This window comes from Diplotaxodon limnothrissa, linkage group LG13, assembly GCF_057381915.1.
Source record: "Diplotaxodon limnothrissa isolate DT_005_m linkage group LG13, D_limnothrissa_male_GT1.1, whole genome shotgun sequence".
Taxonomy (NCBI): Eukaryota; Metazoa; Chordata; class Actinopteri; order Cichliformes; family Cichlidae; genus Diplotaxodon; species Diplotaxodon limnothrissa.
In genome coordinates this window covers 8,782,188-8,804,582 of record NC_140608.1, presented here as the reverse complement: position 1 = coordinate 8,804,582, position 22,395 = coordinate 8,782,188, and the positions used below count along the sequence as shown (strand labels likewise).

The 22,395-nt window shown below is 38.8% G+C and overlaps 3 protein-coding genes across 4 annotated transcripts in view; 2 read left to right on the top strand and 1 right to left on the bottom strand.

Annotated features, from left to right (window-relative positions):
• rgs7a (regulator of G protein signaling 7a) overlaps positions 1-12,293 on the top strand; it is a 52,956-nt gene extending 40,663 nt beyond the window's left edge. The window contains exons 4-16 of the mRNA XM_085369118.1: positions 764-870; positions 2,657-2,708; positions 3,722-3,786; positions 4,115-4,191; positions 4,412-4,493; positions 6,227-6,301; positions 6,457-6,555; positions 6,782-6,843; positions 7,226-7,336; positions 7,438-7,563; positions 10,546-10,732; positions 11,042-11,131; positions 12,273-12,293. Of these exons, the coding sequence (XP_085225244.1) occupies positions 764-870; positions 2,657-2,708; positions 3,722-3,786; positions 4,115-4,191; positions 4,412-4,493; positions 6,227-6,301; positions 6,457-6,555; positions 6,782-6,843; positions 7,226-7,336; positions 7,438-7,563; positions 10,546-10,732; positions 11,042-11,131; positions 12,273-12,293 (1,154 nt within the window). The remainder of the gene's footprint in view (positions 1-763; positions 871-2,656; positions 2,709-3,721; positions 3,787-4,114; positions 4,192-4,411; positions 4,494-6,226; positions 6,302-6,456; positions 6,556-6,781; positions 6,844-7,225; positions 7,337-7,437; positions 7,564-10,545; positions 10,733-11,041; positions 11,132-12,272) is intronic.
• A 7,454-nt stretch (positions 12,294-19,747) lies between these two features.
• On the top strand, positions 19,748-20,329 carry grem2a (gremlin 2, DAN family BMP antagonist a). The gene has a single exon (XM_085369117.1). The coding sequence runs from the start codon at positions 19,751-19,753 to the stop codon at positions 20,327-20,329; it is 579 nt and encodes a 192-aa protein (XP_085225243.1). The 5' UTR covers positions 19,748-19,750.
• A 1,856-nt stretch (positions 20,330-22,185) lies between these two features.
• Positions 22,186-22,395, bottom strand: part of fmn2a (formin 2a) — a 39,009-nt gene continuing 38,799 nt past the window's right edge. For both annotated transcript variants that reach the window (XM_085369115.1, XM_085369116.1), the window contains exon 18: positions 22,186-22,212. In XM_085369115.1, coding sequence (XP_085225241.1) covers positions 22,186-22,212 — 27 coding nt within the window. The remainder of the gene's footprint in view (positions 22,213-22,395) is intronic.

Genomic DNA, 22,395 nt, shown 5'->3' with positions numbered 1-22,395 from the left:
AAAAAGAAAAACACATGCTGGGCCAATATCTGTGATGAGGAGGTATTGATTGCAGCGTAATCAGAGAATCTTCTTTTTAATGAAAAACTAAGATCTCCAAGCAGGTTTACCTTTAATGTCTCTGTATAATTAAATAAAGCAAATAAATTAGAATTTAAATTAAAGCAAGCATTTGACATTTTTAAAAATGTGTTTTTCTAGCAACTTAAATGGAAGGCTAAAACCAACAGCTGGATAGCTTAGTTTAGTGTGAGACCCACTAAATAGAGACACATCTAGCCCATCCTTATCCATTGTTAAGCTCAACCAGCAGTGTATTTAAAACTCACACAGTACATTTACTATCATGTATTAGTCTGTTATGTCTTTGGACAAAATGTGCAAACAATGTATATGTGAATTTTTTATGATTTGAACAATAAAAAAAAAGATCTTGTTGTTTTTTTATTTGACGCTACTATTTGGCTGTTGTGTGACTGTCTCATATCGTCTACCCAAAGGAAAGAAAATTATATCTTGTTTCCTTCACAGAAATCTTAACAGTCATCTCAACAGTGTTGTGAAGCTTGCTATGATGCTCTTTGTTTAGAAACACAATCTCATTACTGCATTTCTTGGCAAAAACATGCTGCTACTAGTGTGTATGTTTTATGTGCATGAAAGCACATTAACATGTGCTGGTATCTGGTACTACTGGGAAAAAAACTGGAAAAAAGGAGCGCATCAAGATGTAAATAGTCTTTTTATCTGTGTTTTCTCCCAGTGGAGGCTCTTCATCTGGGAACTCTGATGGCTGCACATGGTTACTTCTTCCCCATCTCTGACCACGTCCTCACTCTCAAAGACGATGGCACTTTCTATAGGTTTCAGGTAAGAATGTTAATGTTTAATTCCTCATTATATTGAATGATTTTATTTTTATTATACATCTGTCCGACTCTGTCAGCATTGCTTAATCAAGGGAATATTTAATCCTATTTTTTAAATATTTAACATTTTAAGTTTGCTAGAGTCAAGGACTTTTAGAGTCAATAGATTATTCTGTTCTTTCTTTTCATCCACTTTTTGATTAGGGCCATCAAATACTGTGAACATAAGGTGTTGCAATTCATTAATTAATTAAAAATGAGGAAACTGGACAAAAGAAGTGGCAGGGTGGAAAATATTCACTGCAGATGAAAAGTATTTGAAAGTCATCATGTTCGTCTTTAAGAAATAGGGAAAAAAATCCAACAAAGGCTGGACACAGAACCTGGGAGATGCATGTGGCTGTCAAGAAGCAATTTTAAGGAAAGGAGACAGAGAAAAAGATGGATGCATGCCAAATTACACAAGAACTAAAAATCACTGGCAACATGTCTCATAGAGCAATGAATCCATATTTGCATTTCAGAGAGTGGTATTGGAGATCTTGTCGAAATTGATGGAATTATGAACGCAGAAAAGTACTTTCAGATTTTATCGGTCTGGAAAGAAGCTTTGACTTTGACTATGTTATTTAGCATGACAGTGATCCTAACTACACAGTCCCAATAGAGTAAAAGAATATCTGGATAAAAAACACACACAATGGAACACTATCAGTCATGGATTGGCCTCTTCATAGCCCGGACCGCAAGATTAGTGAAGCAGTGTGGAATCATCTTCACAGAGAACATAACAAAAGGAAGCCAAGATCCAAAGAGCTTTGAATATCCTTCAAGAAGTCTGGAAACCTATTCCTGAAGACTACTCAAATAAATTACAAGAGTGCTTGCCTATAAGAGTTTAAGCTGTTTTAAAGGATAAATGCCACACCAAATACTGAATTTAAGCTCATTAGCACTGTACAAAAATATTTTTTCTTGCTATACTGTATTTCCATGTATGTTTTCTCATTTTGCTAAACCACTGCACTCGTTTTCCTAGAAGAATATAAAAAATGAGGGGTGGCTAAGAGCCTTGTACAGTGCTACACGCAGATCGTTTTAATAAAAAAGTCATGTTAAATGATAACATTTATGCAGGATGGCAGCAAAAGAACAAAAAAATGGACAAAATTGTTTCAAATGATATTTCAAATCATCTATTGGAGTTGAAATAAAATGTTCATTCCCATATGAAGTATGAAGTATACTTAGTTCAATTACATATGAAGTAAGTAAACCAGGAGGTCCTGAACACAATTCATACTAGTTCATGAATGGGGAGGGGAGTGCTCCATTCATGAACTAGTACTCCAAACATCAATACACAGACTGACAGTTTTACTGATTTTCCACCAAGTGAGTTCCCCCAAGTGTGCTGCACAGCAACTAACAAGAGTAAATCAATGCCTAAGGTTGTTTGTGTTAGTACCCTTTACTTTGCCTTTTGTATGTAATCACTTTTCATCTGGTGCCAGTCCATACAATGCTGCCCAAGGAGGGCGAGCTCTCATGCTGGTCTGCTCTAAGCACTCTCTGAAAGAAGCTTATGTGCTTTAGACATTATGCCAAACCCATTATACAACAAAATATTTTATTGTGACAGATGCAGGGCTGGGACCACATGCCCACCCAAAGTAACATAGCAGTACACTTTGATTTCGAAACACCATGTGGTTAGTTGTACATTATCAAAGCTGCAAGGTCTTTTTTTAAAGTTTTGTTTCTTAATGACTCGTTTTTCCCTTCAGACTCCGTACTTTTGGCCATCAAACTGCTGGGAACCAGAAAACACAGACTATGGTGAGAGCCATTCTGTTGTAGTCATATTTGAACTTCCACTGTGTATGTGCGTGTTTGTGTGTGTATAGAGAAGACTAATGAGACAGGCTGTTTGTATATTGCATAAACTGTAGCTGACATGTTATTAATGCTGATTTTTACAGAGGTTAAAAAGATGAAACGCAAGTGTTGCAACAGTGTCTCCATGTTAGATGTGATAAAAAGGATCAGATTTAGTTTTTACACTAACGCTTGGCCAACAGTTAGAATCAGGTAATGCTTTCTATTTTACACATTTATTTTTTTCAGTGTTTTCCAACTAAAGTTAATTGTGTCTACCTCAGTCATACTCTGACTGAGGCAGTCTGATTACTGTGAAGGAAAACAGGAATGCCTTGATATGCATGCACCTGTTGTGCACAGTTGGCTGAGCATTTTAATGGTGATACAGGGATGAGCTTTTCATTGTTACAGCCAAGCAGAGTGGAGATAAAGCTTTCATAATGCCAAAAATGGGTTGCTGAATAGCTGCATCCTTGCAGGTCGTTCATTTGTTGTTTGAATTGTAGAAGGGGAAAGGGGCTAATGCTCACAGTGGGAATAATCCTGGGAGTGTTAGAGGAAGTCAGTGTCTCAGATGCAGCAACTGATTCACTTGAATGATGCCCCTTAATGAAAACACTCTAATGGCATAATGAAGCTTGCACATTATGGTCAGTTAACAAAGAGATGAAGGGATGATGATAGTACAGGAAGACATCAAAAGTCAGGCGTGCACACACCTTCAAACACACAAGCACCAGCAGTTGCAGGCACACACACACACACACACACACACACACACACACACACACACACACACACACACACACACACACACACACACATCATAGTAAATGACCTTTGTGATTTGCAGTCCAGTCTAAATGTGCAGTTGAGAGGATTAACTGAATCAACGCAGGGACACTTAAGGCTGTTAAAACGAAGCTGAGATCCTGTTCTCCCTTTATTACCATTCTCTTTGTCTCTCTCAGCTGTTTACCTCTGCAAAAGAACAATGCAAAATAAAGCACGTCTGGAGCTTGCAGACTATGAAGCGGTAAGTGAAGAAGGTCTTTTAGTGTCAGCACTCCTTTCTATCTGTGCTCTTCCTGTATTAGCACTGCTTTCTTACCTTTTGGTTCATACTGACAGTAACAACATTTGTTTTTCCATGTGTCATTGTATAATTTGCAGCTCTCTTTCAACAAAGCTATTAAATGAATCACTGGTTTAGTCATTATCTGCGTCTTTTTCTTTCATATCAGAGCAGGAGTCATTAAAGATTGTATCCAGTTGTGCACTGTACACAGCATGCGCGATAAACATAATCAGCCTGGATTCCTACAAAGCTTAGTTTTCCTGCTTCTTCTTTGTTTTACTTACAGGAGAGCTTAGCAAGGCTACAGAGAGCTTTCGCCAGGAAATGGGAGTTCATTTTTATGCAAGCAGAAGCACAAGCAAAGTAGGTTTCTATAAGAACCACACACGCATTGAGCCATTATAAGTGAGTTCTCTTACAGACTCGTTATGTCGTGATTAAACGTCCCTGTAATTACCAGTGCACAACTTCACAGATGGATTGCACATTAAACATGTGATGAAGTAAATGGCTCATAAATGTTTTAGATTAATCTACACACTCTGTCAGAACTGTTCCCTGAATTCTATCTTTTCCCTCCCAGAGTGGACAAGAAAAGAGACAAAATTGAGAGAAAAATTCTTGACAGTCAGGAAAGAGCATTCTGGGACGTGCACAGACCAGTGGTGAGTAAAATTATGATGGTATTGTCATAATCACCTCTGCTGTTACTAATAGCATTGTTTTGCTGACTTTACTAGCATCATCCTACTAGTTCTCGTAAAAGTGAATAATGCTGAAATAATTATTTCACAATGACCACAGTCTAAATGAACAATTACCCAGAATGGTACATTTAGTTTTTGTGAGTTATGTATTGTCTTTTTTATAGATATCACATAACACTGTGATTAATAAATTGTTTCATAAATGTTATGCAATTATAAGCTTTAAGCACTTAATAGATGACAGAATTTATATATGAGCTTTATATGGTTCCTGTAACATTTAAAGAGTGTAAATAGCTGAACGCTCTGCAAATACCCCGGCGTGTATTTGCCTTGGCCATACACATGAAATGCCACATCAATAACTGTCACAACACATCAGCTTCACCGCTGCTCTTTACCTTGTTCCTGCACACTTGCTTAGCATTAGCATTTAGTTTCCCCTTGAGGTTTAAGGGTCTCCTCTGCTGTATTCCTGAAAGCCACTGCTCCACGGTTAATTGGGAAATAACAAGTTCAATTTATGCGTCCTCGGAGCAACATAATCAATATTAATTCAAATTTCACAGTGACACCATCAAGCTCTGTTCTTCTGGAAGAAACCTAGATTAGACTACTTGCTCAATCAGCCAGTATTTGCACTCTAAGATTCTAATTTCCTGCTGGTTTCCATGTTTTCCTAGAATTGGCACATTCCATGTTTAATTAACCAGCATCTGACACATTGTCCTTGAGACTTCCAGCAAATCCAGCTCATTCTCACTTCCAACTTGTCACATACTGATGCTTGGTCAGGACCCGCAGGCATCACATTTTAACGCACATAGTATCCTTTAGCATCATTTTCAAAGTGCGGGGTACTTGGTGAGATTTTAAGATGCCCCTGTCTGAGTTAGATGACATGAGACTGCAGGCAAATGTCCTCTGTTGGTGTTGTCTCTATTGTGGACTATGTAACCTTGGCAAAGAAACGAAGCTTGCTGCAGATGTGAAAGATTTGTAATGGGAACTGGGGAGAATTTGTTGGCTAAGCGTATTTGAAAAATGACACAGTACTGAGCAAAAGTTTTAGGTAGGTGAGAAAAAATGCTGTAAACAAAGAATGCTTTCAAAAATGGAAGTGTTAATCATTTATTTTAATCATCATGAACAAAAGAGAAAGGTAAATCAAATCAATATTTGGTGTGGCCACCCTTTGCCTTCAAAACAGTTCTTCACACAGTTTTCGAAAGAAAACAGAAGAAGAAAGCAGGTTGTTCCAAAACTTTCGGAGAACTAACCACAGATTTTCTGTGGATGTAGGCTTCCTCACATCCTTCTGTCTCTTCATGTAATCCCAGACACGCTTGATGAAGTTGAGATCAGGGCTCTGTGGGGGCCATACCATCACTTCCACCACTTCTTTTTCCTTTTGAAAATATTTGGCTGTAGTTTTGGGTCGTTGTCCTGCTGCAGGACACATTTGGGGCCAATAAACAATCATTTATATTTCTGTCTCTGTTTCACACCTGCCTAAAACTTTTGCACAGTACCGACACCTTTACTAATTGTGGCATCGAGCTAGAGTACACTGTGATATAGAGTACATAACTGTGTTCTAAGAGTCTAAGCTCAAGGAAGAGTATAATCAGCTAAAAATGTAATCACAAGCTGGATTTCTCATGATTTCCTGATTTTCATTTTTTTCACAGCCTGGATGTGTCAATACAACAGAAGTTGACATAAAGAAGTCCTCAAGAATGAAAAATCCCCACAAAACTAGAAAGGTACTTAAGAGCTTTCTACTCTTACCTGATTATAATGTTACTTATTTGTATGTATATATTACAAGTATGAATGCAAACAGTTTCATATTGCCATGCTTTGCTTGTTTGCAGCATTAAGGCTACTTATATTGATGCTTACGTTTTTATTTTATTAGTCTGTGTATGGGCTGCAGAATGATATCCGTACCCACAGCCCAACCCACACCCCAGCTCCAGAGGCCAAGCAGCCTACAGAAGAAGAACTGCAGGAACAGGTTAGACCTACAGGTGGCAGTAGAGGATTTGTGATTTTGTCAATGATAGTGCTTCAATTGGACTTGGTATTTTACTACAGCCATATTATTTCTGTATCCAGTTAATTGCACTGAGCACCTTTTAAATAGAAAGCATAACTTGAAATGTCATATCAGTATGACTGAAAATGAATGAATGAATTCATGGAGACTGCTGTCTACTCATTGTTCCCCGCTGTGGTTTCAGATCACCTTTTGGCAATTGCAATTAGACAGGCATCGACTGAAAATGTCCAAAGTGGCAGAGAGGTGAGCGATGTTCTTTGTGTCTTTATTCAGTTTAGCCATCGATCTGTTTATTGAGCCTTTAAACAGCCTAACACAGCTGGGAATTAAGAACTAAGATGACCTTGAGCAGTGTTTAAGCCCAGACAATGCCTTCAGCTGTCATCAGCGTACAGAGATCCAGATACCTGATCCTGTACAAAGTGTCTGTTTGTCATTCCTTTCTAAAAAGAGAGATATGTTCAGGAAAGACTTCTAAATCCTTGTGTCCAAGTAGTGAGCCAATCCCTCTTGTCAAACTCTACATTTCATTTCATTTATAGTATTTGCTCCCAAGGGAATTTACCTTCTCTTTCTGTCAGGTAAAGCTAACAAATAAACCACCCATTCTTGTTTTAAAAAACAGTTTGTTGGGCTATACGGAGCAGTATCTTGAATACGACCCCTTCCTCACGCCACCAGACCCATCTAACCCTTGGATCTCAGATGACGCCACACTCTGGGAGCTTGAAGCCAGGTGGGTACAGAAAACCACAAATGCTAAACGTTATTCCCAAGTGTTTCTATAGCACATATTGATCTGTGAAAACGTGTTGTACTTTTTGTGTCCTCCTCCAGTAAGGAGCCAGGCCAGCAGAGGGTAAAGAGGTGGGCTTTTGGCATTGACGAGGTTCTCAAAGATCCTGTTGGGAGAGAGCAGTTCCTAAAGTTCCTGGAGTCTGAGTTCAGCTCAGAGAATCTCAGGTACATCATGAAAAAGTTCTTTCTATAGAGCAGCATGCCCATATACAGTACATGCATTATACCAGTATTGCACTGTCTACCATATTACATTAGAAATGTCCTCATCTTAGCTGAAATATTAATATAAATATAAAATATATTAACATGTTTGACTGGATGTTAAAGCACTTTGTATCACAGCCAACCATGAGTAAAAAATATTAAACAGCTGCTTTACCACCGTTGCTCTGCATTCAGTGAAACATTTATAGCATCTGTCTATAACTATCCAAAATTTAGATATGGTTGTCATCCAAGGGCAGCTACTTTACTTAAAGATCAACAGTTGTGGAAGGAGTACTAAGAAAATACAAAAAGATAATAATGCATCAGCAGTTCAGTGTAGCTGGTTGAGATAGATTTTATTTTAACAATGATAAAAATATATCATTTGGAATTTAATCAAAGTTTGTTATAATTTATAAAATGAACCGGTGCTTGATATTGAGTCTAAATCTCCAAAGCAACCAGAAACTACTTCTGTGAAAAGAAATGTTTTGACTCTGCAGTGTAGCCTAGTATAAAAATAATAATACCTCAAAAACACACTTTAGTAGGTATAACCTAATTGCTTAAGCGCTCATAAACTCAAACATGTGATGAGCCATTCACAAGACAACAACTTAAGGTATGTACACACTGCTGATTGGAATTCAGAAAAATATGTGATTTAAGTGCCTTTGAAGGTGGTGTGGTTGTTGGGACCAGACAGGCTGGTCTGAGTATTTCACAAACTGTTGATTTTCCTGCACAGCCATCTGTAGGGTTTACGAAGAGTGGCCTGAAAAAGAAAAAAAATCCAGTGAGCCAAAGGTTAAGATTTGTTTGTTGATGCCACAGGTCTGGGGAGAATGGCCACACTGATTCCACAGAAAAAGAAAGGAACAGTAACTCAAATACTCACTTGTTATAACCAAATTACGCAGCAAATGGGCAGCAACATCAGAGGACCACACCGGCTGCCCTTCCTGTCAGCTAAGAACAGGAAACTGAGATTACATATCAAACAGGCTGACCAAAATTGCACAGTAGAAGATTGGAAAAATATTCTCTGGTTTGATAAGAATAAGGTGTAAACAATATGAAAGTGTGAATTCATCCTGCCTTGTAGGATGAATTCACTGCACGCTGTGTTGCGGGAGTATTTTCTTGGCACACTTTGGCCCCCTTAGTATCAATTGATCATTGTTTAAAACTACAGCTGACCTGACTGTCATGGCCATCCCTTTATGACCACAGCACACCCATCTTCTGATGGCTGCTGCCAGCAGGATAACGCACCATGTGACAAAACTAAAATGACCTCAAAGTGGTTTCTTGAACTCAGTCAGCCTCCTGAGTCACCAGGTCACAATTCAACAGAGCACCTTTGGGATGTGACTGAATGGGAGATTCACGTCATGAATGTGCAGCCGACAAATCTGTAGGAATGTTTTGATGCTATCATGTCAATATAGACCAAAATCTCTGAGATATGTTGTCAGCACTGTGTTGAATCTGTGCCACAAACTGTTAAGCCAGCTGTAAAGGTAAAACATGTAGGTTGGGCCTAGTCTGAACTCATGATCCCACTCCATACAATGGGAATATATGAATAAATTTGCTGCCATGAGTGACGGTTGAGAATGCTCTCCTTCTCTAGCTGCACATACATTAAAAGCAATATGAAACACAGGAATCACAAAGTACATGTCAATATGATTATCCTGAGATGAATCTTTCTTTGATGGTAGACATGATCAACAACGACTTGAGTGGCTTTTTACTAGGTGTACAAATGACTCATAATAATAGGTGCATTTTCATATCAGCAGCAACATGTTGTTACTGTGATTGCTATTACTGGAGTCAATACTTCTTCCCCTGTGTAAGGCATTTTGGAGAGTAATTATAAAATGTGTATAGTAATGGTAATGTTTTCAAAGCAGGGATAGCTGGTGGGTGCATCACTTAAAATATGCACACTGTCACAGTGGGCAGAATATCAGAGCCACGTACAAGCAGCTAAATGTAGTGTAATTGTGTGCAGAGTGGCTCCTTTGCTCCCTACATGCTTGATTTGTTGCTGCCCAAAGTTAATAATTAGGTCAGTTTAATTAAACTCTCAGTTTTTACTCTCCTGGAAATTAACACGTCCACCACTAGCAAGCACGCAAGCACTGTCATTCATAAATATTTTAACCTCTATCCACCTGGGGTTTTTAAATTAAAATGGTTTCCTGCTGATATAATTTCCACTTTTACAATCTGTCTCTGTTGAAGTCTCCCCGGAAAGTTCAGAAATCCATTATAGTCCAGTCACATTCCTTAACACGTGTTACATTTTCTTTCTTTTGTGTGATGACAGAATGATGGAGCAAATTCATTAATATAAAAGGTAAAAACTGGAAAAGGGGTGCCCTCAAAGGAATTACCAACTTATTATTGAAGATGATTTTTTTAAACTAATGCCTAGATACCAAAAGCTGCAGATGTCATGGTTTTAATCATCTGACAACCTAGTGCACATTACGCCAAATTAGGGTCTCGAGTTAAAATACCATTTGACTCCACATGAGCATTTGGTCAGCTGAGTTGCATACTCATCTGCTTCTATTGCAAACAATGACTTTCTGAGACGGTCCAATGACACATTTTTAAATTACCCCAAGGATGATTTCTTGCCCTGTATTCCTTAATTCATAACTCAGTAATACTTTAAAAAAAAGCAAACAAATAAGTAAAAAATTGTCACTGCATATCTGACGAAATACACACTGATACAAACCGATCTATCACAAGCTAATATCTGCCAATAGTCCAATAAAACAAAATTAGTTGACCAGGCTCAGTTGTCCGCGGTCACAACGGACAGCATGCAAAATTAGTCCATTGTGGAATTGATGTGGACTGCGAGTAATTATCCCTTCATTGGTTTGAAGTAGTTGTGACTTTGGTTTGCAGATTCTGGCTAGCAGTCCAGGAACTAAAGAAGCGTCCAATTAGAGAAGTTCCAACCAGAGTCCAGGAGATCTGGCAAGAGTTTTTGGCCCCAGGGGCACCCAGTGCCATCAATGTGGATTCAAAGAGCTACGACAAAACCACCCAGAATGTCAAAGATCCTGGACGCTACGCCTTCGAGGATGCACAGGTGAATGGTTGCCCAAAAGGAAATGATGAAGAGATGTTAAATAATAGCCACGGCTGTTTAGTTTGTGTTGCACAATGTAGAGAGGAATAGGAACATTCAGCCTGTCACTGGGACTTGGACAGTGATCAAACTAGTGCTGAGTGTACCTGACAGACCAATGAGATATTTACTCTTAGCAGTTTACAAACCACAGTCTTGGGGATCAGTGAAAGATTTTTTTTGATTTGGTTTTAGTACAAGTGTTATTTGTGTCTGACTTCATACTCGTGCTTTTGTTCATCATTCTCACATTATGTGTTTCTTCACCAGGAACACATCTACAAGTTGATGAAGAGTGATTCTTACAGCCGTTTCATCCGTTCCAGTGCCTACCAGGAATTACTACAGGCCAAGAAGAAGGTAACAAAATCAAATAAACCATAAAGCTTGGCTAAAAACATTTGATAAATTAGTTAGTGAGAAAATAAGATGAGAGAAGTACATGTAGATGACATTACGTGACACTCTATTTGGATTTGAACTGACTCTGCTGACTTGCTGATGCTGAAATAAGCCCTTCTAGCAACCAAAGTCACACCTTTTCAAAGTCTGTTAAATTACATTTTATCCCATTCCCAGTAATCCCCTTGCATAAAAACAAGTCTGCAACTTGCTTTTACACTTACCTGTAGTATCATACAGTGTATTCTGCTACAGGAGTAATGTTGATATTTATTTGTTCACTAAGGGACAAAAATCAAGAAATTGACAATTATATTGTTATTGACTTATCACAGTAAAGTTAACTCAGCAGCAGACAGATTTGGAACAATACAGGAATCACAGTGGATTTGGATTTCCCATGCCTTATTGCTTTAGCAGCCTGGTGCATTTCAGACTCCAAGTAGCTTCTTGAAATTACATATTTGTTTTTAGACAAAATGATGTTAAATTCAGTTGTTAAGTCTATGTCTCCCAAACCAAAGTGCAAACCAGTTCAAACCAAAAAAAGTTGCAAATAAAATCGGACCGCTGCAAACAATAACAGGCAAAGCGGATTTGTACAATATATTAATGGAGTCTCTTTCAGGTGTATTTGATGGAGGAGCTGATCAGGACTCTTGTCAGGCTTGTAGAAACTCTTATGAATACAGAAAAATGGGATGTCATACCATGCAGAATATTTCAGCATTACACAAGCGCATCCACGTGGTTAAAAACCTACCCTGTCTCACACCTCCTACTCTTTATCAGCCCATCTATCTGGCAAATAAAATTTCAGTATTGTATTAATGTTTTTTTTTTTAAAAGAAAAAACTGTTAAACCTACATCAATTTTGGGGCGTATGTTGTGTTAGTTCTTCTTTTTGATTGACTATGATGTGAAAGTAGTATGTTTTACATGATGGCAGAATATTCTTTTTTATGCCAGCTAAAATTAAACGAAGCCTGCATATTTTGTTGATCTAGCGATTCTTACATATGTGTAATTTGTTTAGTGACCTATGAATCCACAAACTAAAGTCACCTCAAATATGTGTTTTTTTTTTTGTCTCAACAGAAAAGTAAGAACTTATTCTGAAGGGTCTTACTCCCAGGTAATGTCCAATGATACCATATCATCTTCATGTACTACATTTGGTTGTTGTTATTTAATTCTTGTCAGCATGTTGTGATTGCTACTCTACTTAAATGTTGTGCTAAATTCTACCATTGAATGTAATACAAAATGTGCAATTCCTGCACTAAGTGTGTTGTTAAAATACTGTGTATTTCTTCTTCCCTTCTTCCACCTTATTCCCTATTTTCATTCTTTTCTGTCTTCTTATCTCTTCTCCCAGCGCAGGGGAAACCACTGGCATCCAAGAGGTTGACCAGTTGTGTGCCATCATGCTAAAATCAATGCCAACTCTCTCTCTCTCTCTCTCTGGGACATGGAGAGGGGAACCATTTCATCTCTTCATCCTCATTGTCTGTCATCTGCTCTTGGCCCAGCCGGATGATGAGCCAAGCCTTCTGTTCATCTGTTGTCCACAGGATGTTGCATGTCCATGGAGGGGATGTTCCTTCTTCTCTCTCCACTTTCAATACCTGATATATTTCCAGTATTCTCAGAAAGGAGGCACTGCTGGACTTGAGGGGACACTGACAGACAGTCAAGATGAAAAAATAAAAAAATGACACTGAAGAAAGTTATACCCAGTGTTCCAGTTCTTTCCATCATAAATGCTGGATCGGAACCTCCCTCCTGTCTCTCACTTCCAGCTGAAACAAATGATGTCAGAGAGAAAAAAAAACAAAAAACAAAAGAAAAAAATGTAGAAAAATATAAAATGACAGCTTAAACTGATAAATCTAACCAATGTCATTGCTTTACATGATCTGAGATCACAGATACTTTGTCACGCTATGGGAAGTGTTGTGCAGAATGAATATACAATATATATATACATATATATATTATGATTAATATTATTATTTATGGTGCATTTATTTTTGCTTTGCATTATTTTATTGCACTACAAATAACTAGCACATATGATTTTCATTGCTCCTGTAAAGTCACATTCAGATTTACATAAAAAAATGCTGTCTCCTGTCTTGCGTAGAACATAATTCTTTGTTATTCTCTCCTGCATTTATTTTTATACCATATTTAAAGACACTTTTACTTACTTGTATTATTAAAGTTGGCCCTCTATCTGTTAATATGGCCTAGGTCTGATTTTTTCTTTTCCTGTATACACACAATTTTAGAATTAAATATTCATTCATTCAAATATTCATCAGTTTTAATATAATCCAACGGGTTTATGCACTTTTGTTTTCTGCCACTAGATGGGGGTAAACTATTTCCCATCGGTTAAAAAAAACAACAGTTTTCAACACAGATCAGCAAAATGAGCTACGGTACTCTGCAGACAAATGGAGTTTTGTCATGCAAAAGTGTCATCATCCTCCGGTTTGCTGAAAGGGTTATTGTTCAAACTCTGCCCATCTGAGGTTTTGCACGGTCTGTTGATGTTTCAGCTCTTTGATGGCAGAAGTGACAGTCAGAGTTTTCAGTCTTTGTGCCCAGTGGTCAGCATAGCCAGAGCCGCAAAAGAGACAAACATCATTGTCTCGGTTGCATCAAGGAATGTGAACCGTGGCATTTTTTTTTCAAAGCATGCTGTTAGTGCATGCACAGATGATTTATGGATTGGAGGTTACGGGTTTCGTTTTGATGTGGTGATTTGCCAATAAGAAAGGATAATTTAGGGGGTTTTAGGCAACCATTGTTTCTCTTATCCACTTTCCAAATCTCATCCACTTCCTTAAAAGTAAAGTGCCATTAACTGTCAAATTCAAGGTGAGGAAATGAAAACTTACGATGGAAAAATAAGATAAGGCAAAATCTGTCATCTTAGATTTGCCTATTATGGATGAGTAGGGATTCATATATATATATATATATATATATATATATATATATATATATATATATATATATATATATATATATTCAGAATATTAAAGGGCAGACAGAAATAAACAGCCTGTCTCTCCTAGATGTAAGTGAAAGAAATGAAGCTTGATTTGATTCACACAATAGCAAGGACCAATAGGAAAAACCCTCCCATTCTTGAGGAGGGAAAGGGGTGGTGGGGATTCAAACTAAGGCAGGCTTTACAGTGACTCAAACACGCTCAAAGACAGACTGCAGACAGTCTCCACGACACTAAGATATGGGCTTACTGTGACTGCAGTCTGGAGCTTATTTTCTTAATCTAAAAGCCAAAAAGAGAACATTAGACTCAGAGAGAAAGACGTTGCCCAAGAGGATGGGAAACTGAGCACGTCCCAAACTTTAAGAAGGGAAGAAGAGGAGCAAGAACAAGCCTGAGGATACCGCAGATTATGTTGCCATGGAAACCGAAACTTGGAAGCGGACGCAAGGACCACTGAAGGTGGACGATCTCCCTTGAATGCATCGTCGACACATCACTGTCCCGCTGCACACATAAAAAGGTATGCGAACCATACATTACATTTCGATAGCACTGACTTTATACCATATTGAATGCCTCAAGACTCAAAAAAGCGCTTCAGCAGATGATTTTACATATAATCTTTCATAACGCATGGCTTGCACTAATTTGAAATTATTAACATTAAGTTCAAGAAAGTTTTCGATATTAGATAATACACACGGGCAGCTATGGTATCCCATTGTAATGTCCGTTTTACACGGAAATATAATGATACGTTATTTAAAGGCGCACAGCTTTGCAGCACATAAGAGGAAATGTGACCGTGTACGTGAACGCGCCATGTAGTCTAGCGTTTGGATTTCCCAGAGAGAAGAGAAACTGTCTGAGTGCTGGTTCATCATATCCCACGTGAGTTTCTGACTGACTGACTCAGTGCGTCTCTGAGTGACTAAGTGCAGAACCATGTAATTGGAACGGCGGTAGTTGTACAGCTATTTAGTATAATGTCCCAGCACTGATGGTTTGATTCCCACTGGGGCCACCCATTGTAAAAATATACACCTTCAAGGCGTTGAAAGGTGTTCTGGATAAAAGTGTCTGCTAAATTACTATAATTAGTGGCTGGAGGTTCCAAGTAATTAGTGTTGTGAGTGAGAGAATTAGTGAGTGATGACAGCCTGTTGTACTTTTCTTCTTAGTGAGCTTAAGAGGCAGTTTAGCCTTTCCAGTGAATATGAGACTGAGACATAATGATCTTAATGAACACTATGTGTAGTAAGACCATTTATGTTACTACAATAGCCTGTGGGTGCTGAATAATCTCTACTCTTTTCTTTTCCTCCCTGTTCAGTTGCACAAGTTTATATTCCCTTACGTGTTCTCTTTGTGTTGTGTGCGCTGATACCTCTCCAAGTTGGTTTGAGAACATATGTGTGCATGTGTGTGCGTGTCCCTACAGTATGCGTGCGGGGAATGGTGGGGAGTTTGCCTTCTGATCCTGCTTACGGCTCTGGTGACTGCACCACCTTGTACAATCTGCTCTGATGTCAAAGAGGATTTAGCACACAGACACATTGTAATTTCTTAAGCAACAGAAACCACGTCATTGTGAGTCTCTGGAGATAGTAGCACTGGCATTTGATAGCAAACTTTAGTAACACGGTTAACGTGTCAAGTTTGCACTTATTATATGTAAACAGGAACTTCCCGCTGATGCTGAGGAACGTGAATTAAAACTGTGGAGTAAAACTGCAGTTTTGGCCTGTTGTGGCACATTTTTCAGTTGAAAGCAAACTTTGATATGCCAACAAATCATGAGAGTCTTCAAGAGTAACCATCCTATTACACAGTGGCCTTCTGGTGTAGCAGGCCACAGTAACTCACCAAACATTGCTCAAAGTCAGAGAACTTACATCCTAGTGAAGATCCTAAAGTGGTGCTCATTGGATAAAGAATACTTTTATTTCATATATCATAAAAATATAATAAAGTTTTCCAGCTTGAAATACCTTAAACAAGCTGACACAGATTATAAATGTAAGAATGTGAAACAAAGCTATTAAAGAGGAAACAAAAGGAGAAAAACATTTTGTTTAAGTGTAAATGGAAGGTGGTGTTAATCGCTGTAGCTTATAACGTCTGCAGTGACAACTAGTGTACTATCACAGGATTTCTAATTGGCCTTCATCCCCACTAAAGCACTTTATGTTGCTGAGGCGAAGAAGTTGTCTTACATTCTTGCCAGTACTTAGCTTGGAAAGCATTATATCTGGGCTGCTAGTCATTATCAAGACGGATTGTGGTGACAAATGGCTACCCGAACTGCCTAAAGCGGCTTCCTGGCGATGTTGGCGTTAGACACATTTACACAGCAAAGCCCCTAAAAAGAGCCCCCCAACCCCCAGCTGTTAATGAACCAACAGTGAAGCGTAGTTTGGGAAAATGCAATCCGCAAATGCAGATAATGACATGGTTCCTCTTTGTGTAATTGGCTCCGAGTGAAAACATTTAATTTACCTCTCTTTCCCTTTTTCTCTCTCTCTCTTTGCATCCTGTGTATGTGCGTTTGACTCTGTATGTGTGTCTCTGTGTGTGTGATTACACACACATGTGTGGCCACACATGGGTGCATATGCGTGCGCGTGTGCGTGTGTGGCTACCCGTGTGTGTTTGAGGTTTGAGCTGCACGGTGAATTAAATGCAGTTCTACTGTAATTAACTGCACTTACCAGTCTATGTATGAGACTTTCTGACGCACCAATAATTGAGGCATCAGGTTTTGTTTGTTTTAACCTGCCTTTGAAGACGTGCTGGGAAGATGTTTCGCATGGTTTAGTGGAAGTACATCTGTGTGTACAAATTTGAAAGCCTTGGAAAGGATTCTCCTTTCTTTATTCAATTATTTAACAACTGGATATTTGAAATCTTCAGATATTTAGCTGCCAGGCTGGCGATTTTCATGAATAATTTTGTTTTTCATTTGACTTCAAGATTTGAAAAAAAAAGGCCCATTGTTATCCAGACAGAAAACATTACCATGGTATTATCATGCCATTCTGAAAAACAAAACATAACAAGTTCCCACTGATGATAATAGCTGTTTTCCAAAAAGCTTGTGTCTAGCTCAGCAGTCTCTCTGGTATTTGTGTCTGGCATTTGTAATTTCATTAGAGGTTTGAATTTTGGAACCAAGGTCTGCCACAGTTCAGTGAAGCATATTCAAAGTATTTGTGGTTCTGGTAAAACATAAAGCTGTGTTTGTGGACAATATTAGTGTTTAGCAGACACAAAGGTTGTGCTCAGTTCTGTCCCAGCATTAACACTCAAAACCACAGTCGCCTCCTGCCTCTAGGACTGTGTGATGATCGGTGCTGTGTGTCCAAGAATAAAAATCACAAGAGTGACAAAAAAAGAAAGAAAAAGCTCACAAGGAGGGATGAAGTTATATTTTTCATGAACCCCAAGTAGTGTTGGTTTTGTTTCCCGGTGTGTCATGAGTCCAGAAACCCCAACGAGTCTGCAACCCCCTCTTTCCCCCCCCATCTTCTATCCCCAACCACTAACCATCTACCTCAGACTCCCCCAAAAGCCCCTGAATCGTTACCCCAAAACCACAATTTGTCTTGCAGAGAGATTGATGGGTATAGCTCAGCAGGGCCACTACTCTAACACCAGCTGAGTTTGGGGGTGGAGAGGAAGCGCAGTTGCTGACTGTATAGGTCATTTGTCATGCCCTGTGTACACAGTCAGTCAGGTCATCCCTCCCCAGCCCCAAGAGCTATCCAGACTGTAGATCACCGGAGTCACATGGCGCTACATAAGAGACTGATAGAGGGAAAATGGGAAAACAAGAGCCTGGACACAAAAGCAGAGCATGTGACCCTGATCAGGGGTTTGTGCACTTCAACTCCCAGTCAGCAGGAATAAGATGGAGCAGGTAAAGACAAATGAGACTGTCCTTAAGTGGAAGGTAGTTCACTAAAAGATGAAGTGGGGTCAATATTCTCTGATAGAGCAGGTGGGGGAAAGACAGTGGGATTGTTTACTTTAGTTATTCTAACCTTATGGTGGGTGAGCGTAGGGGAGTATATATATGGTCTGTATGTGTGCAAAAATGTACATCTCTAGAAGAACCACAGACATTATTTGGATGTCCAGTTCCCGATTTGGATATGATTTAGGTGCCAAAATCATAATTTCCTGTGTAAGAACTGGCTTAAATGTGTGTCATCTGGACACACATTGTTACTTCAGCCATATAATTGATCTAGTTCCTTAGCAGACTGTACACAGATGTCTTAAGAAAAAAGCAAAGCAAAACCAAACTATAACAAAAAAAAACCCCTTTAAAAAATTCATCAGATTAGATTTGAACAAGAAAAAAATTAACAGTACACTCCATTTTCTGTGCTTAACTAACTGCAACGTATGGCTTTATTTATTTTTTAATAAAAAAAAAATTCATACTTTATATCTGGTAGATGGACTAACAGCTGCTGTCTAGCTTATGGCAAGTGCTGCTGGGACAGTGATATACAGACTCGAGTGCTCATGCTGCTCAGACAGAGCTGCCATGACCTCTGGGTCAAGGGCAGAAAAAAACAAGGCAAAAAACAAAGTGGATCATGATAAAGTAATTTGTTCCATGTCAGAGTGAGTTGCAGGTTCAGGAAAGGAACAAAGAGAACATACGAGCAGAGCAAAGAAGAGTCTGCGAATAGTAGCAGCCAATGGCCTTGAGGCCGTTTGGTTCTCTGTCAGAATTTCTAAGTTGGTGTCATGCAATGCTTGTCAAGAGCAACATCTGCTGAAAAGATGCTTGAGTGATGGTCAAAAATGTGCTGGCGCAAATACTGACAGCTTGCACACGGGCGCGTACTCCGTTTTGACTCAAAGAGGAATCATTTCTCCAGATCATACCATCTCTATGGTGCTGGCATTGTACAAAAGGCACTGGTGATTATGGACAATATAGGCCCATAATCACTCTCACTTTAGTTTTCTTCACGTATATCACCAAAGAGTAGATGAGTGAACTGTACGGCTCTCCGACTCTTTCCCTAATAACATGCAGATGGGCCTCTCTAATGCCTGTTTACATATCTGCGGCATAGTTCATGACTAAAGTAAGCAAAGCCCTAATTATTTTACCCAGCGACGGGACCAATAAAATCAACTTCCCCTTCTCGTTATGGGTGTTTAAGTGTATCCTTTGATGGCAGGGCTTTATTTATTTTTGGAAGAGTTGCGTAGCCGAGAGGAAAGCAAATAGAAGTAATGACACAGAGATGCTGACAAATGGGGGCCCTGGTGATGGATTCATTTCCTCAATGATGCCTGGAAGGCTAAACTGCAAAGGTGGCTCAACAGGAATGAGCATTCTCACAGTTGCAAGCATAATTGGCAACATTAGTATCATGTAAGCATTTGTGTGACTGTCATGTTTCATCTCATACTACCTAAACGTGTTACACCAGCTTTAGTGTAAATGTCCAGATTCTGTTTGTGCAGATGTCTTTCTCCGTCTATTCGCTACATTGTATAGTAATGTATCTCTCTTTGCAGAATGCTGTGGAGAATAACTATCCCTGTCATACTGGCTGGGGTGCTCTGCATCACTGCAGAGACCAAAAAGTCCCGTCCTCAGGGAGCCATCCCATCTCCATACAAGTCCAAAGGAAACCTGTCTGCGGACCGTCACCATCGATTGCTTCAGCAGAAACCAGAGGTGCTATCCTCTAGCCGGGAAGCCTTGGTTGTGACAGAGCGCCGTTACCTCCGCAGAGACTGGTGCAAGACCCAACCTCTTCGTCAGACAATCAGTGAGGAGGGCTGCCGCAGCCGCACTGTGGTCAACCGTTTTTGCTATGGCCAGTGTAACTCATTCTACATACCACGGCATATGGGTCCAAGCTCGAGTCAGGGACAGAGTCGAGGCCAAACCTCAGGCTCGGGAAGAAAAAACCACAACAAAGCCCAGGAGCCATTTCAGTCCTGCTCCTTCTGTAGGCCACATCGCATCACACAGCTCACAGTGCAGCTAGACTGCCCAGACCTGCAGCCCCCTTTCAGACACCGCAAGGTGCAGAGAGTCAAACAGTGTCGCTGCATGTCTGTGGATGTGAGCGGCCATGGGAAACTGTGAAGGGGGACTTAAAGGTCTTTCGAATTTGGAATGACATCATTTATGTGCTGTCAGAGGCAGAAATTCACAAACTTAGCCAAACAAGGACTGGCTTCAAGAGGAACTGTTCTGCATCGTGTTGTACAAAGAATGGCTTGTCTTGCAACAAAATGAAACATGGAACTAGAAATACACAAAAGCTCAACAATGATTTAATTAGAGAGTAGCAGCCATGTTCATATGCCAGTGCGGTTAAAAAGGAAAAAAAAAAAAGAATAAATCAAGTGGCTGTGTAGAGACAGTGATAATAAAGCTGTTGGTGTTTAACAATGGACATTTTTTTAGTTGTAGCATTTCAAAAATATCACATCTACCTAAAGGAGTCAAGAAAGTACCTCTTAAAAATGACAGAACATTATGGACACTGAGGATGGCCAAGCAAAAGGAAGTGCATTAAAGTAATGTCCAACTGTATAATTAGTGCAACCAATTAAAACAGTCTTTGTAAAATGTGTATCTATAGGTGGTTCTACAATCTTAGACAGCTTGTCAGTATCTTTTTTGTTGTCGTGTTTCACAAGTATTCTGTTACCCTTTTTGTTTTGTATTAACATGATGATGTCAAAGAAAAGATGAAACAATTCACACCATCCACCTGCTTGGATACAAACCTGATTGTATACTGTACATTTTCCACAAATATACTAGCCAGGAGACAAAAAATAAAGAAAAAAAAAACTGCAGCATGTGTAATGGAGTTGCAATGCAATGTATACAATATATACACGTGTGTTTTAAGTATGTAAAAATATATTAAATCTATTTCATATAAAACAAAGTGATGTGTAGTGTGCATATAATTTGCCATATGATAAACAGAAATTGATCACCAATAACAGAATTTTTATCACAAAAATCAGGGTAATGTCTTTTATTCAATAAATATATATTTATATTATTTTTAATGGTCAGATGTATTCAGTCAAAACACAGTGCTGGTATTGTACATTAAAACCACATCACATGATTCTACTGCTGATTTAGCCAATGGATATTCACACTCTTTCACATAACACAAAAGGTAAAACTATCTGCATAGGATTTTGCTTGAAAGAAAGCATATTTACATTAATGTTGAAAAGAACAATAGTGGGGATTTATCAGATCACATGACTTAGAAAGACATGACCATTTAAATAAAAAACACTAAAAGATGAGGTGCTGTATGTAAAACACGTAGAATTCGCAGTTGAAACGCACCAGATGAAAATCTTGAAAGGAGTAAATTAGTTATTTTTCAGGCCATGTAAACAGACTTTTCTTCCTTGTAGGTATCATTGAATCACAATTGATGCATCTCAAAAATAAGCTTTGTTCAACTCATTTAAAGTCTCCACTATGCAATAAGGCACCATATAGAAATATTATAAAATCCTGTGCTTTTCACCATCAAGGGAGATGTGAACAACGTGTTAATGGTTTTTCTAGAAACTGAGGGTTGGAAACAGCAATAAAAAATGGCTACATATTATGTATACTGATAAAGCTTGAACATAGTGTCACCAAAAAACAAAACAGAAAAAGAACACCAAGTATTTATAGCAAATTTTCATGCAACTTGAATTCAGTAATCAGCTTAGGGATGCCTTTTTATAACACAGACTCGTTTCATTTTGTGAAATGGTGGGTAAGGACATTAGCTTTAATCCCAAGTTTAAACGATACACTTTGAACCAGCTCACACTCGACAGCCCTAAACCAATTGAAAACAAATACTGGGAGCAAATAAACGCTAAAAATGACTGATGACTCGTGTCAGATTGTACAAACACAGCTTGTGCAATAGGCTAGGTGATGATAATTTTCCATTGTCTGCTTCAGATCTTCTTACCCAACTTTGCTTTCTGTGGAAAAAAAAAAGACAAGAAAAAAGTGTGAGTTATTTACAGCTGGAAGCACTGGCGCTCCGCTCTAAAATGTTACTATAAGAGCCAGGATTGTTGTTTCTTAAAACACTGACAAGCATTTGCGAGCAATTGGGTCTGTTAGGTGAAAGAAAAAGGCAGGTACTGCTAGAATTACAGTAA

Excerpts from the sequence above, each read along its gene's own strand:
- grem2a (XM_085369117.1), top strand. The coding sequence starts at position 19,751 with ATGCTGTGGAGAATAACTATCCCTGTCATACTGGCTGGGGTGCTCTGC.